This window comes from Hylobates moloch, unplaced genomic scaffold, assembly GCF_009828535.3.
Source record: "Hylobates moloch isolate HMO894 unplaced genomic scaffold, HMol_V3 SCAFFOLD_5, whole genome shotgun sequence".
Taxonomy (NCBI): Eukaryota; Metazoa; Chordata; class Mammalia; order Primates; family Hylobatidae; genus Hylobates; species Hylobates moloch.
The window spans coordinates 155,653,729-155,669,069 of record NW_026652280.1 but is presented as its reverse complement, the minus strand read 5'-3'; the positions used below and the strand labels follow the sequence as shown (position 1 = coordinate 155,669,069).

The 15,341-nt window shown below is 36.7% G+C and overlaps 1 protein-coding gene across 5 annotated transcripts in view; it reads left to right on the top strand.

Moving 5' to 3' along the window:
• The window catches only part of SRSF11 (serine and arginine rich splicing factor 11), a 45,824-nt gene that overhangs the window by 15,641 nt on the left and 14,842 nt on the right, over positions 1–15,341 (top strand). For 2 of the 5 annotated variants that reach the window (XM_032155606.2, XM_032155605.2), the window contains exons 1-5: positions 354–800; positions 7,395–7,528; positions 11,247–11,356; positions 13,645–13,737; positions 14,251–14,300. In XM_032155606.2, coding sequence (XP_032011497.1) covers positions 601–800; positions 7,395–7,528; positions 11,247–11,356; positions 13,645–13,737; positions 14,251–14,300 — 587 coding nt within the window. In that variant the 5' untranslated portion in view covers positions 354–600. Of the gene's footprint in view, positions 1–351; positions 801–7,394; positions 7,529–11,246; positions 11,357–13,644; positions 13,738–14,250; positions 14,301–15,341 lie in introns of those variants that run through there. The other 3 variants (XM_032155603.2, XM_032155602.2, XM_032155604.2) reach the window with 3 other exon arrangements.

Here is a 15,341-nt window from a genome sequence, read left to right as displayed (position 1 = left end):
AGTAATCGGGTAGATCTGTAGATGATTATCATTATATAAAGACATATCGTGAGCAGTATTTAATAAGAATAGTTGCTGAAGTGACTTTTTGCAGGAGGATGAATGCTTTTAAAAAAAAAAATTTTTACGTGCCTCTTCTCTCTTCCAAAAAAAAAAAAAAGAGAGAGGGAGAAGAAAAAGAAGAAAAAAACGAGAGACGAAGGTGGATAACACCTTTCTGTAGACCGCGGTGCCTCGCATTTCTCGGGCTGCAGGCGAGGGCTGCTGGGCCTGCGCGGGGTGGAGCCGACGCTGACGCGCCCTGCGCCGCAAGGCATTGTGGGAGCTCGGGCCCGCTAGTGTCGTGGTTGGAGGCGAGGTGGGGCGGCCGTTTGTTTTCTCGTGGTCTCGAGCTCGCGCGCTCTCATCCCCTCCCCCGCGGCGTGCGGCGGGGCGGAGAAACGGCGGCGGCGGCGGCGGCGGCGGCAACGGCAGCAGTAGCAGAGGCTGTAGCATCGGACACCCTCCTCTCTCCCGCGAACCGGTTCCTCTTCCCCCTCCTTCTCACTGTTTGTTGTGTGTTTGATGTGTTAAAGCAGGAGCGAGAACCCGAGCAGCGCCATGAGCAACACTACCGTCGTCCCCAGCACTGCAGGTCCGGGCCCCAGCGGCGGGCCCGGTGGCGGAGGCGGTGGCGGCGGAGGCGGCGGCACCGAGGTAATCCAGGTGACTAATGTCTCCCCGAGCGCTAGCTCTGAGCAGATGCGGACTCTCTTCGGTTTCCTAGGCAAGATCGACGAACTGCGCCTCTTCCCGCCGGAGTGAGTATCGTCCACCATCACTGTTGCTGCTAACGCCGCCTCAGCCCGGGCCTAACACACCATTTCCTTAGGCCCCTGTCGCTGCTTCCCCGAGCCAGGCTGCTTGAGTGGCTGGTGGATTTACTTAAGACGGTTGTGTTCTAGGCCTACAAAAAAATGCAGAGAGGCAGGGCCAGGGCTTTTTGGGATTAGGAAACACTGGCTCTTATTCTCGGGAAATTTTTTTTTTTTCCGCCTTAAATTGTGCCAACGTGGTCGTTTGGCTTTGGGGACTTAACGCAAGACTAACTGCACTCTGTACGTCGTATATAGGTTAAATCCCTTTTTTAAAAAACTTGAGTATTTGTTCTTTGCGTTCTTGGAAGAAAGGTAACAAAATTATTCATGCCTGTGTTAATTTGGTGTTAAACTTTGTAGGTTGTTCACTTATTGTTATTGCCGTTATGTGGTTCTGGCCCAGCAATATAATTCAAAGATCATATTCTTTTTGACAGATGCTTAGTTTAGTGAGCCTGATTACTTAATTTTTATAATTTCAAAAAACGGGTTATAAACCAGAGATGTTCCTTTGTTTGAATAATATACAGATTTGTGATATTTCACAGTTGTTCTTGAGAAGGATTTTTATAAATGTTGAAATTTGAATTAGGGTGTATGACTTTTTATCCTTTTTATCTCACTTTTATTTTGAAAATTATTTCTAGCGCAAGAATATTAAATAAGTGGATTAATTGTAAAGAAAAAATAGTTAAAAGAAGCTATGAAGTAAGATAAGGTGTACTATTAAAACAGACAATTGGAATAATAATAATAGTCTTGTGCTTTTTGGAAGACTTATTGGTGGAGAAGTGACAATTCAAACGTCCTTAACAGTAAAGACTATATATTGAGAATTTTATGATGTCACTTAAATACTAAACAGGAAATTGGAATCCTCTAAGAATCTACTGTTATGGTACATGTAACCATTAACTTTCTGCTCAATAAAATAATTGACAAAAGTCTATCATAATGAGATATTTGTTAAGTATTAGCATATTTCATCACTTTCCACTTAAAATACTTTCACAAGATTGTTGGTGTTTTCAAATTGGTATGTTTCTAATTTTTAGAGAAATGTACATGTGGAGAGAGGATTTACTTAGTTTGCATGACATAGAGTTCTGGGAACAAACACGTATATCTTTATTCCTGTTATTTTGACAGATACTTGATTTGGTAATGAAGGACAAATAGCTTTCATAACATGAACATACAAAAATAGATGCTTTGCTGTTGTTCAGTTTTCTCAAGACTTACTGTTTTAAGCTTGTAAAATTAATAAACAGTAAAATAGCAGAAAATAGTGATACATTGGATGATTTTAATAGTTTTATTAGTGGGATATTTAAGGTATTCGATTTACTACAATTCTTTCCAATCCTACAAGTTAAAAATTTTATTATAGTTGCTGACTTTTAAATGCTGTTTATTCTCTGGAGGCAGTTTTATGATGCATTTAGAAAAAAGGTAAGAGAGATGTACGCATTATACTGGTTCATCTTTTACGTAATGCGTGACCAGTATCCTAGAGGAAGTTGTGATGGACCAGAGTCTTTTTGTTTCGTAGTCAAGTAAGTAGTTCCTTCATAACCAGGACAGCTAGTGTGTGCTTGAGAATGTCTCCTTCAACTGTATGATCTGGGATACTCTGCATTAAAAGGACTCCTTTCCCCGTATTGGGGGAGAGAGAGATAAATTGACACATTTTTACTCTGACTCCTTCATTTATCTTCCCACATACAAGATCATTTTGTCTTTTAAAATGTACAAGGTTACAATAAGTTAAATGTTACTAGTGGCCTTCTACATTTGATAGTAATGTAGATGGCTACTTTTATTTACTTGATGTTGCATTTTGGTTTTTTAACTATAAGTTTCAATAAACTAATCTGACTTGCACAAGTTGCATATACTTCCCAGTGGTCCACAGGGTTCATCATTCCAAAAATGTTTACTCATAACATTGAATGGCTCAGATTACATAAAATTCTATCTGTTGTGAACAGGTCACCTGATTGTAACTATTATCTACACAGTTGGCCTTCTTCATCTCTGGGTTCCACATCCATGGATTCAGCCCACTGTGAATTGAAAATATAAGGAGAGAGCGTCTGTACTGAACATATACAGACTTTTTTCTTGTCGTCATTCCTTAAACAGTACAGTATAGCAACTGTTTACATTGTATTAGGTATTATAAGTAATCAAGAGATTTAAAAGTATGCAAGAGGATGTGCACAGGTAATATGCCATGATTTTATTTTTCCTCCACCTCTTCCCCCTCCCTATGTCATTTTATATAAGAGACTTGAGCATCTGTGGATTTTGTTACCTGCAGGGAGTCCTGAAACCATGGATACTGAGGGAAAACTATATGATTTCCCCCAAGAAGGCAGTGACATGCACCTGTAACTCTTTTTCCCCTAGACATATCTGTGACATGCTTAACTACTTTTGTTTTTCCGATGTCACCTTAATCAGAGAAACCTTCCCAAACCACCCTATGTAAAATAGAGCACCTCTGCTGCTGCTTTATTCTCCTTAACACTACTTTTTTTCTATAGCGCCTGTCACCAGTTGACAGGTTAAGTTTAACAACTTCTCTCCTGTAGAATATGAGGTGCTTTAAAATACATAGATGACTGAACCTCGCCCACACCTACTGAAACTCTTCATTTGGGTTCTGAATGCCTATTTTGGGGAAACATTTCTGGGATTATGACAGACATTTCAATGACAGCCTGCTCAAGGAGGTTGCCTGCATTGTCATTGTTAAGTCCATCTATTTATTCCTTCTTTTTAAACCAGAATTTTTGGCCTATAATTTCACTGAGAAATAGAAATACTATCTTTACAATAGGTGATATTCTAACCATCTCTACAGCATGATGGCTCTGCAGCTATTTGAAAGCATCTGTCAGTGTACCCCACATATACTCTTTGTTAAACTGTTATTTTGATTCTGGTTGTTTCTGAAATGCGTATTGGAAATGCAGCATTGTTTGAATATCTATTGTGTATGAGTTGCTTTCTAAATGTATCTTAATCCTTACAAACCCAGAGGAAAAAATGTTTTTGACCCTGTTTTACAAGTTCGTGAACTGAAATTCACAGGTATTTTTTGTATGCCCAAGCCATACTGCCAGTGTCAGAACTAGAACTTGAACCCAAGTTGTGACTCTCCTTTACCACTTGATCAGGAGTTTGTTTATTTAGCCAAGTAACTTGTAAGATCTTCATATGCTTTCTTTTAGTGGGATTGCCCAGCAAAGTGCTTATCAGGTGATGATCCCAGTGAAGTATGTCACAGTTATGCAGTAACTTAAGGCTGCTGTAATATGGAGACACATTGAAGTTCATTAGTAACTTTTCGGTGACCCAGAATGGATACTTTAATGGTTATATAAGTATAAATTAGTATATTAGGTAAGGGAAAGGGTTTAGTCCACCTTTAAAGAAAAAATGGTTTTAATCGATGCACCATTTTGTTGTATATTTCTTTACATAGTGAGAAGGGGGCACATGAGGTCAGCAGTCAAGTTTTCAGATTAATGTCGTCTTTGTCACACACCTCCTTTTGTGGGTTTCGGAGATACTTTTATTTATGAGCTCGAAATTCTCCACTTAGCACACTATTAAGGTGGAAGTTGGAAGGCTGATATCAGTAGCCTAAAACCTGAAGTTCTCATACATTAGTAGGCATGAACACCTTGTTAAGAATCTGGGCCTTCATATAAAAAAGATTCTCTACAGACCCTTAGGTGAACGATGGAAATCTCACGTTTTCTCTGTGGAGCCTAGAAGATTCTGAAATAGCCCTCAGAGGACACGTAAGAACTGTTAAAAACTACACCACCACTCTTAGTTGGAGGACAGAAGTGGCATGCAGGACTCACTTTACCCTATCTTGTTCTTCATTTCTCCCTATTTTATATTAATTCTAAAGAGATACGGAGTAAAATACATGTCATACTTGGAAGCAGTACTTCCACAGAATTTTAGAGCACAAAAATTAATTTCAGGCATCAGTCCTCTATCTTATATTAACATATTATCATATTAAGATGAATTTTATTAGGAGGCTGGGGCAGGTGGATCACCTGAGGTCAGGAGTTCAAGACCAGCCTTACTAACATGGTGAAACCCCATCTCTGCTAAAAATACAAAAATTAGCCAGACTTGGTGGCACGTGCGTGTAATCCCAACTACTTGGGAGGCTGAGGCAGGAGAATTGCTTGAACCTGGGAGGTGGAGGTTGCAGTGAGCCAAGATCGTGCCATTGCACTCCAGCCTGAGCAACAAGAGTGAAACTCCATCTCAAAAAAAAAAAAAAAAAGAAATTCTAATCGAAGAAATGTAAGAATGTAATTGTGGGCCCAGATACCAACAAAAACTTGTTTTAAACCCATCTAAAGGAGGCCATTTGAAGTGGAGAGAGATGAAATTATATTTCTTATTCACGGTATTCAAATTCATATTTTATCTGTACCCTACCATCACTTAACAGGTTTTGATGTAGCCAAAATAATTGGAGCATTCCTATGCCATTAATGAGTAGGAAAAAAAATATGAGTCACTTTAAGGTTGCCAAGTACAAAGAATACAATTTGAGCACGGAGGCAGTACTTTTTTTCCTAAAGAACTATTCATTAAAAATATCATATTTGGGAGTCATTTCTTTTAATAAAATAACAATAAAAAGTGTTAAAGAATTGGTAGAGGTCAGTTTTAAGAAGTGTTAAGTGCCTCTTTCCCAGGGCATTGTGTAGGGTGTTAAGAATATAAGATGATAGCATGAAAAGAGGTTTGTAATTTAGTGATGGAAACATGGATGTCAGCAAAGAAATGTGAAGTGCCGTAGCTTACTAAACCTGCTAAAGTACTTGACAGTGAGGCACACCTGCAGCCCCATCTATTGGGGAAGCTGGAGTGGGAGGCTGGGTAACATAGTAAGACCCCTCCCATTTCTTTAAGGAGAAATTGCTTAAACATTATTTTTACTACTGCGGGTGCAACATTGTTAAATTTTATACCAGCAGCGTTTCACATCTAAAAACCACTGTATTCTTCAAGAAACATTCAACAGTGAGCCTGTATAACAAGGTGGCTTAACTTGCTTGTGGATATCCTGTTAATTTTGCTTTGAACTTGGGTTAGGGTCTGTGTTTAGCCTGGGAGATCCTGGTAGGGAAACTTGTATCAGAAGTTCTAATGGGTTTGAGTTCTCAGGCCATATATAGCATCATGTTAGTGTTTGAGTTGTGATAAAAATTGTGGGTTTTTTTGTTAGGCCTAAATTAAAAGAAATTATTTTTCTTTTCAACAATGAATCTGAAATTCTTAGTATAACCAAATCTGATGCAGTTACAATTTTATGTACACATGAGTGTGTTTCATTTTTTAGAAACTGTGGAGCCTCATTCACATAGTGTTAAAATATAGGATTTTCGTTTTCATTAATGAGTCCTACGACATAAGTGTTATATTGATGTTACAATGAAGTAGTTTTGTACCCTAGGTGCATAAAGTTTTCAGAGAGAATTAAAGGAGAAAGAGCTCAAACTTCATCAGAGATCTTGATGTAATTGATGTGAAGAGTGTGGATTACCGCCAATCTCCCACCCCATGACTCTAATACACATTAGAGTGGATTAACTAGGGATGGTTTGTTTATTTCTGCCTTAGGGCACTAGCTTTCCAAATAACTTTTGGTATGGGCTTGAGCCATCCTTGCGTTCATGCACAGTTTCAAGGCAGAAATTTGATCTACCCTATAACTTAACAGTTGAAAAAAACCCTGCTTCCTGTGTTATCTGTCTTACCTACACTGCCATAGCTTGCAGTTGAGCACTTATCTTTCTTTTACCTAAGGAAGTAATTTGCTGAGGGAACTAGCCCTTTTGCTTATTGAAACTTTGCAGGGTGGCACTAGTGGAGCGTAGTACTATCCCCATGTGTGCCTGAATTTTTTCTTTTATCTGAAAGTGCTCCCAGCCAGAAATCACTGATTATGTACAGTGCATAAGAGTTCTCATATGCTATGGGTAAAAGAGTGCAGGGCATGGAACCTGTTTATTCTATGCAGTTCAAGAAAACTCACTGTTGATTGAGTACATGTTCTTGCTCATGATATTCATTTGTCCCTGACATAAAAATTGTTCATCTTTCTTACACTGAGAAAGCCATAAGGAAGTTTCTGAGCCCTGAACTACTACTGTTACCTGTATCTGAAAATAGCTAGTATTAGTATTATGAAAGAAACTGTTGACAATTTTGTGGTCCTCTCAGTCTCTGAGACTTTAGTACCAAACTGTTTTTAACCTGATACACTGTAAATGTAAGTTGTGATTATAAGTTTTCATCTGAACTGCAATTCACTACATTATTTCAGTGAACAGTATATTATTAGAATGTTTTCTTTTGAATTTAACTACATTAGTATACAGTTAGGTTTTTTAATCTGTTTTACTTTTGAAATGTGTTGGTTTGTGAGTTAGCATTTGTTTTAACTGATAATTCTGTTTCTCTTTTATGTTATTTGTTTATTTTTAGTGATTCGCCTTTGCCAGTCTCATCTCGTGTCTGCTTTGTTAAGTTCCATGATCCAGACTCAGCAGTTGTGGCACAGCATCTGACAAACACTGTATTCGTTGACAGAGCTTTGATAGTCGTACCATATGCAGAAGGTTTGTGCTTTGTTTAACTACCTATGTGGGCATCCTAAGATGACCATCTACCTCAGTAGATGTAGAATGAGCATTAGTAGCATGTTAAATCTAAGCTATTAACATTTTTAAACCCTTGTTATACTGCAGTCCGTAATTTTTGCTTGCAGATTTTTTTTAATTCTAAAAATTAGAAATTAGGTCTGTTATTATATTTACCTTTTGTTTTCTTTTAAAACATTTTTAAGTTGTTTAAAACCATGTCCCTTATTGTAACTCCCTGAGATACATCTACTTAGTTAATTTAATGTTAAGTTTTATGAAGAAGCCCTGAAGGTAAATGATTCACTCCATGTATGCTTACAGAACCTTCAAATAAATGCATGATGTTATTTCTGTTTTAAATAAATGAGTAGGTTGATTTTATTTTCTTAAAGCTTCCTCACATTGATAATCTGGAAAAAAAAAAAACACACAAATTGAATTTCAGTATACCAAGGGTTGCAGTGATTTTGGTTTTCATGAAAGTTCAAGATTTCCTGTAGCTTAGGTGCCAGATGGGCACTGGGTGTTTTATTTTATGCCAGATTTTCTTGTTCATTCTTGCTATATTTCTAGAATATCTCTAAATAATAAATTCTTCTCTCTGTTATTTGTGTGTGTGATTTTTATAGTGGAGAAGGCAAATGCAAAACCCTTCCAGATGCCTGAAAAACAGTGGGTCCTCTGCAGCTACAGGGGATTCTAGACATTAACTAAAGGCCAGCAAGCACTCAAGTGCCCCAAGTGTTTTCCTGGTGTAACCATTTGTTAACTACATTTTCTCTCTTTTTACATTTTAGGCTGTTAAAGTAATTTGACAGAAAAAAATGAGCAGGTTTTTTGGATCTAAAAAGCCACTGTGACAAGAAATTTTAATACCATTTTGTAAAATTTTCTAAGGCGTATTTTATAATTAGTTTGTTCCCAATGTACTGCTACTTGATTTGCTTTTTGGTAACTATAAATTTTACTCGAATCACTGAAATATGATAAAACTGCTGGATTTTAAGTTAATAATTTAATATGCTGACCAGGATTTAAATGCTTTCCCCTTTCCTTAATAAACTGGTCAGTGGAAGTGGAATCTTAATATTGTTGATTTTAGATGCTATCTGAAATCTTTGAATACAAATGTGAACATTTACACCATACCTTGTAAAAGTTGTGAAATGTCTAGTCCTTAACACTTAACAGAAATTGCCTCTGGTTTTCTAAAGAAATTAACTTATATTTATAAATGGGTTAAGGCATGTTATGTGATAGTACCTCTGTCTCCATGATATTAAAGTGTATGAGCCCAGTTTTAAGGTTTTGTAATATATAGATAGATAAATTTTTGAGTTAGTGTGTTTTGGTTAAGCAATTTCTTTTATGTCAGTGTGCCTGTTATAGGATAAGACCATCAACAGAAAATTTACAGAATTCAAATTCAGGATGAATAAAATAGAGTATAGGTCTTGGAACAAGGGTCAAATCATGTGAGTAATACGTAAAACATTTTGGTTAGCCTGTAAATTTAAATTTTTTATTGGCTAAGTATTATAGTTCCCAATCCTTGAACATAATACAGTATATCATATAAATGACTTTCATAAATATTTTCAGGCCATAGTAATTTTTCTAGACCTATTTTTGGAAGTGAACTATTTAGGAATATACAGTATATAGAATTAGGGGAATATTTCATTCAGAATTCTATTGTTGGTGAATTTAATTCTGGTATGATATGCTGTATTAATGTTACCTCCAGTAAATACAATTCCCTCCAGATTTAGCTATTACACTTCGGTGTTAGCTCTTGGTCAGTGTTTTAGAACAGTAGACATAGTCTACGGTAAGGAATAGTCTTAATTGGTAAAACTAAGATAGCTGAATTTGGAAGGAACTCTTAATAGTAATGGATTTGGGGATTTTTTAGGTTCCTTGGTTAATGTTTGTTTCTTTTGTCTGTTTCTTTTTCTTTCATTTCTACACATTCATGCAGTATTTCATGGTTCTATCAAAGCAGCAGTAAAAAAAATACTCTTGACGCATGAAAATTAACTGGTGAGGGGCCTCATTGCTATTTTTAAATTGTAGTTTTATTTTTAAATAGTCTTTTTTAATCAGAGGATCAGATGCATGACTTTTTTTTTTTTTTAATGGATGCAGATCTTCTATCAGGTGTCTCACAATAAATTCAAGAGGATTTTAGTTTGCCAGAAATGTTGCAAATGCACTAATTTGAGTAAGATGTTGATACTGAATATATCCTCTTGAGACATAATTTTGCATGCAAAATTATCCCATAATCTTTGTAGGTTTGTTAATATTGATGCATTACTGCCCTATATCTAAATGATCTTCTCCCCCTTCCCCTCCATAACTCTTGGTATCTAAATTGATGACAGCTCTGACACAAGCAAGATAACAGTGCTGTGTAGTATACATTTGTTTATATTATCGGCACTTCTCAGTATAGGTGGAAGGAACCATTACCTTTATTTAACAGTGGTTTTTCTTTTTTGTTGTTGTGTTTTACAGTTCTTTTCCCTGGTTCAGCCTGAACTATATACCAGGCCCTGCTGAAAATACCACCCAACAGTTTTCTTCTGCAGCTTATCCAGTTTCTCTTAAGTGCCCTGTACATATTGTATGTTTTATGATGAGATGCAGTTTCTTAATATGTATTACAGAAATACTACTGGTATTTGCAAATATGTAGTTTAATTGTATTATTGAACTCTCATTTTGGGGGCTTGGGCACATTAACAGATTAATCCATCTGTATAGGGCTTTTGCTGTTGGATAGAATTTAAATTGTCTACATAAATATTTGTTTTAGGACCCTTAGATTTTATCTGAATACACAGATTAGGCTTTAAAAACAGATATATATGTCATTTTTGGCTTAAGGAGTTTGGCTAAGTTAGCTTTTCAACTGGCACTGTGTAGCAGCATTTTTTGGTATGGTTAGCATGGCACATGGCGAAACATAAAGCATTTTACTGTACAGGTAAGGAATGTGCCATGTTGTTTTACCTATCTCTCTTTCTCTCTCACTCCCATGCACACATCTTGTGTGTATTCAGAGACCTTCAGAAACATTCATATTCATTTTCATGAGTCAGCAAAAGCCCTACGCTTGATTCCAACAGAATATTTCCTTTACATACTTTCTTCTCTTAATTTTTACAAAATTTGTATGGTAGGTGTAAAAGAAAATCATAGTAACTGTACCATATTATTAACCCCTAAATCAAACTTTTTTTGTCTTGTGTATCTTGATTTTTCTGTGTGCTTTATAGTGAAGCAGCCGACACGAGTCGTTGTTCATAAAACAGCTTTTGAAAGTTGAGAGCACACCCCTGGAGAACCGACTGTGCTTGCTTACGTTTGGTTCATGACTTAAAAATCGAGTACAGGTGATGAAATCTTGGCAGTGTTAACAAAAAAGTAGTGTGTATTGTGCTATTTTTTTTTTACTCTAGAAACTTAACCATTTGTAGAGAAAAAGGAAACAAATTTTCACACATTGAAGTTCATTCTGACATAAAATTAATGATAAATAATCATAGAAATCAAGCTTTGTATTTTAGCGAACATAAGTACTTTCAACAAACTCAGGTGGTGTATCAGGGAGACATTTTCTGGGTGTTTTTGTGTGTTTTCTGTCTTAGAAAAGAATGTGTTCTAATGCAAGGATGTTTCTCTGCAGGAGTTATTCCTGATGAAGCTAAGGCTTTGTCTCTGTTGGCACCAGCTAATGCAGTGGCAGGTCTTCTGCCTGGTGGTGGACTCCTGCCTACCCCTAACCCACTTACCCAGGTACTAGTTCTATTGAATTCTTAAAGGGTGGGGGAAAAAACAGAATTGTGGATAAAGCTAAACATTTGAGCTTTGTAAGTACTCATAAGATTCTAGTTCAGATAGCATTATCACATGTCTATATTAAAATCACAAATAGTATAGAAGATCTCTTAGACTTTTGTATTTTAGGAACATTCTGAAAAAATCATAAAATATCTGTTGTATCACTTTGACCATTGACTCTCAAAATAACCCATAAGTAGTTTTGGAACAGTCTCGTGAGGCATGAACACTTCTCTGAACACACTGTTAAAAATAGGTTCATTTGGACCAGGAAAGAAAACTGAGGTTAAAATTTCACAAGTGAACCCTTCATTTTTTTCCTTCCCCTTTATCTTTTCCTGTTATTTGGGGGGTTTTAAATTACATAAGTGGCTTGAAAACAAAGGCAGTTCTCGATGGAGATGTTTGATATGGGAATGTGAAAGAAAATTGTTTGCAATAGTGCTTCTAACACTGACAATGCTGTATGAAGCTTATCATTTTAGAACTAAAAGGCACTTTAAATACTGTGTATTCTAATTACTGAGATTGTAACTGGTCAGTAGTTTCAAAGATTGTAGTGAATGATGAGCCTCAACTGCATATTTATAAAAGCATTCTTTCTAGTATATAATTTTGCCTGCGTAAATAATTGACTAATTGACTCTTAACTGTGAAATGCACTTTAGAATGAAAGATTAGGAGTTCCTAAGCTTTTTGGGTGTGACTTTTATCACATAACTCCTAGGTTTTTTTTTTTTAACCTATAAAATCAGGATCTGAGTCATTTTCTTTATTCTTTGTTTTGTTTTGTTTTTTGTGTTTTTGGGTTTTTTTGTTTTTGTTTTTTTTGAGATGGACAGTGTCTCGCCCTGTCACCCAGGCCTGAGTGCAGTGGCACAATCTCAGCTCACTGCAGTCTCCACCTCCCTGGTTCAAGCGATTCTGCCCCAGCCTGCCAAATAGCTGGGACTACAGGCGCGCCACCATGCCCGGCTAATTTTTGTATTTTTAGTAGGGATGGGGTTTCACCATGTTGGCCAGGCTGGTCTTGAACTCTTGGCCTCAAGTGATCTGCCCACCTTGGCCTCCCAAAGTGCTGGGATTACAGGCGTGAGCCACCGCGTCCAGTCCAGATCTGGGTAATTTTCTAAATTCCTTTAATGTATAAAGCTATGCAATAGCTATATTGGACAGTAAGTTAAAATAGTATTAACACAGTATTTTGCCTGTACTGAATAAATAGTTAAATTATAGAAAGTTTGATAGTTTGTATTTACTAAATAAATTGAAACAAGGAGAACTTGTAGCACAGTGTGGAGAAAGTGAGGCTGTTTCAAAAGCTACAGATGTTTTTAAAGTAGCCTCACTTTCATGGTTTGTGTCTGTTACATTATGGATTAATCAGAATTGTGTCAAGCAGGTGGCAGAACCCTGCAGTGATTTGAACAGGGAACTCCTAGTGATAGGAGATTACTAGGGGAATTCTAATGAATACAGGAATCACAAGTGTAAGAAACAACCACTACCTCTGAGGCTGAAGCAGAAGGAACACCCATTTAGTTCAGGGGACTCCTCTTTCCCCATCTGTGCTGAAACTTAGATTTGTTTTTGGAAGGGTGACCAGTAAATAAGTTCTCTTGGGTGCCCTGGGGAGCTGCATAAGTAGTTGGTACTAAAACTCACTGAGAGGTGAGGGCTACTGGGTGTTTGACATGGTGCTGCAGGAATAATCAGAAAGGGGACACAGGAGCCAGGAAAAGCCCCTTCCTTAGTCAGTGTCCTTCCAGCACTCTTTCCAAATGAAGTCTTATATCATGGCAACTGTCAAAGGAGAAATGCTTTATAAAGGTCCTGCCTCCAGTATCACAAAACAGCAGGGCAAAGAATAGTAGATTTGGATCCTGAGAAGCAATAAATAATTAAAATCAGCACAAGAATATGTTGAAATATTTTGTCTTTTTTTCTTAATCTAGGATTTAGCGGGGAAATGTAATGGATGGAACATGGGTGTCATATAGAGCAAGACCCCTGTTTCTGTTAATAGATTGTTATTGGACCACAGCCATTTGTTTAGGTATCGTCTCTGGCTGCTTTCAAGCTATGATGGCAGTAGTCATATGGTTTGTGTACAACTGAGGAGTTGTACGGGGACCGTGTAGCCTGAAAAGTTGTTATCTGACCCTTTACATTAAAAAAGTATTAACCCCTGGTATAAGGAACTGAAATGAAGTTTTAAATAAATTAAATTTGACATTTCACAGATTGGCGCTGTTCCACTGGCTGCTTTGGGGGCTCCTACTCTTGATCCTGCCCTTGCTGCACTTGGGCTTCCTGGAGCAAACTTGAACTCTCAGGTATAACTTAGTAACTTCAAAATAGAAAATAGGTTCACGAGAAGCCAGTACATTATCAGTGTGTCATAGAGTCAGAGTAAATAGTCATGAAAAGATAGGAATGTGGTTTATAATTTTTCTGTCATGGAAATTTTTCTTTTATTTTAATTTAGCTAACCTTTTTTTCTGAAGTTCTTTGTAGAGATCTTTTGTATTATATTGGCTAAGCTGTTTTGAGTTTTACATGTTTATGTCAAAAAGTCTTAAAGGAGACATAATTCTATAATATCTAGACTGTTCAGCCTCATAATCTTTAGATAACTTGCTAAAGCTGCTCTATCCAATACTGTAGCTACTGATGTCACCGGTTTTTGTTTTGTTTTTGTTTTTTCTTTTTTAATGTGGCTACTATAAAATATATGTTTCATGGCATGTAGCCTGCATGGATTTCTGTTGTTCAGTTTTCTGCCTAGAAAATATTGGTCATTTATTGTTTTATGTATTCTCATTGTTCTTATGTTTTATTTTTTGCAGTCTCTTGCTGCAGATCAATTGCTGAAGCTTATGAGTACTGTTGATCCCAAGTAAGTGTTTTTTCTTTGTTTTCATTGGTGATGTGGTATCTGAATGTCTACAGAATTAGAGTTTTTTTGATAGCATTAGGAGATATACCTAATGCTAAATGATGAGTTAATGGGTGCAGCACACCAACATGGCACATGTATACATATGTAACAAACCTGCACGTTGTGCACATGTACCCTAGAACTTAAAGTATAATAATAAAATTTTAAAAAAAGAAGAAAAAGTTTTTTTGATAGCTTATAAGAAAGTTATCAAGTTATCTTTTCTCAAGACAAGCAATATATATTGTTACCTAGAAACAAGGAGAGAAATACAGAAGTAAGGTCCTCTAAAATATTTTGTTTTAGTGTCATTTAAGTCTTGAATAGTAATTGTAAATGACTTATACCTGGATGATAGCAAAAGAGCTAATAAGGGGACAACTTCGTTTGAAGATCAGAGGCTGAGTCCTGAGGATAGTAGGAGTTAGAGGCAAAGCTGAGGGAATCACTATCCCAGAGCAAAGTAGTATTACATATTATATAATTAATAGCCAACATTTTATTTTAGGTGCTTTTGATAAGTGCTCTTCATGCTGTCACAGAAATTGTTTCTGACTTGATGATGTGACAGATTCATCAGTTTTTTTCACTGGTTATTTGTTGGCATAATAAATTTGAACTTTATACCTTTTCACCTTAACTTGGTGAAAGTCACTGTCAGTAAGAGAGAGCATGAAAAGGACGGAATCGTTCGACTTCAGTAGTTAGTGGCCTTTTTTCTTAGAAATTATCTAAAAATAAAACCAATCACCAGCTTGGTACCCATCACCCAGCTTATAAAATAAAATAATACCAATACAAGTTGAAGCTTCCTATGTACCCATTATTTACTACATTTCCCATTCTGCCCACAAATAACTACTAAATTTTGTGTCTATAATTTTCTTTCTTTCTTTCTTTCTTTTTTTTGAGACGAGTCTTGCTCTGTTGCCCAAGCTGGAGTGCAGTGGTGCAAACTCGGCTCACTGCAACCTCCGCCTCCCAGATTCAAGCAATTCT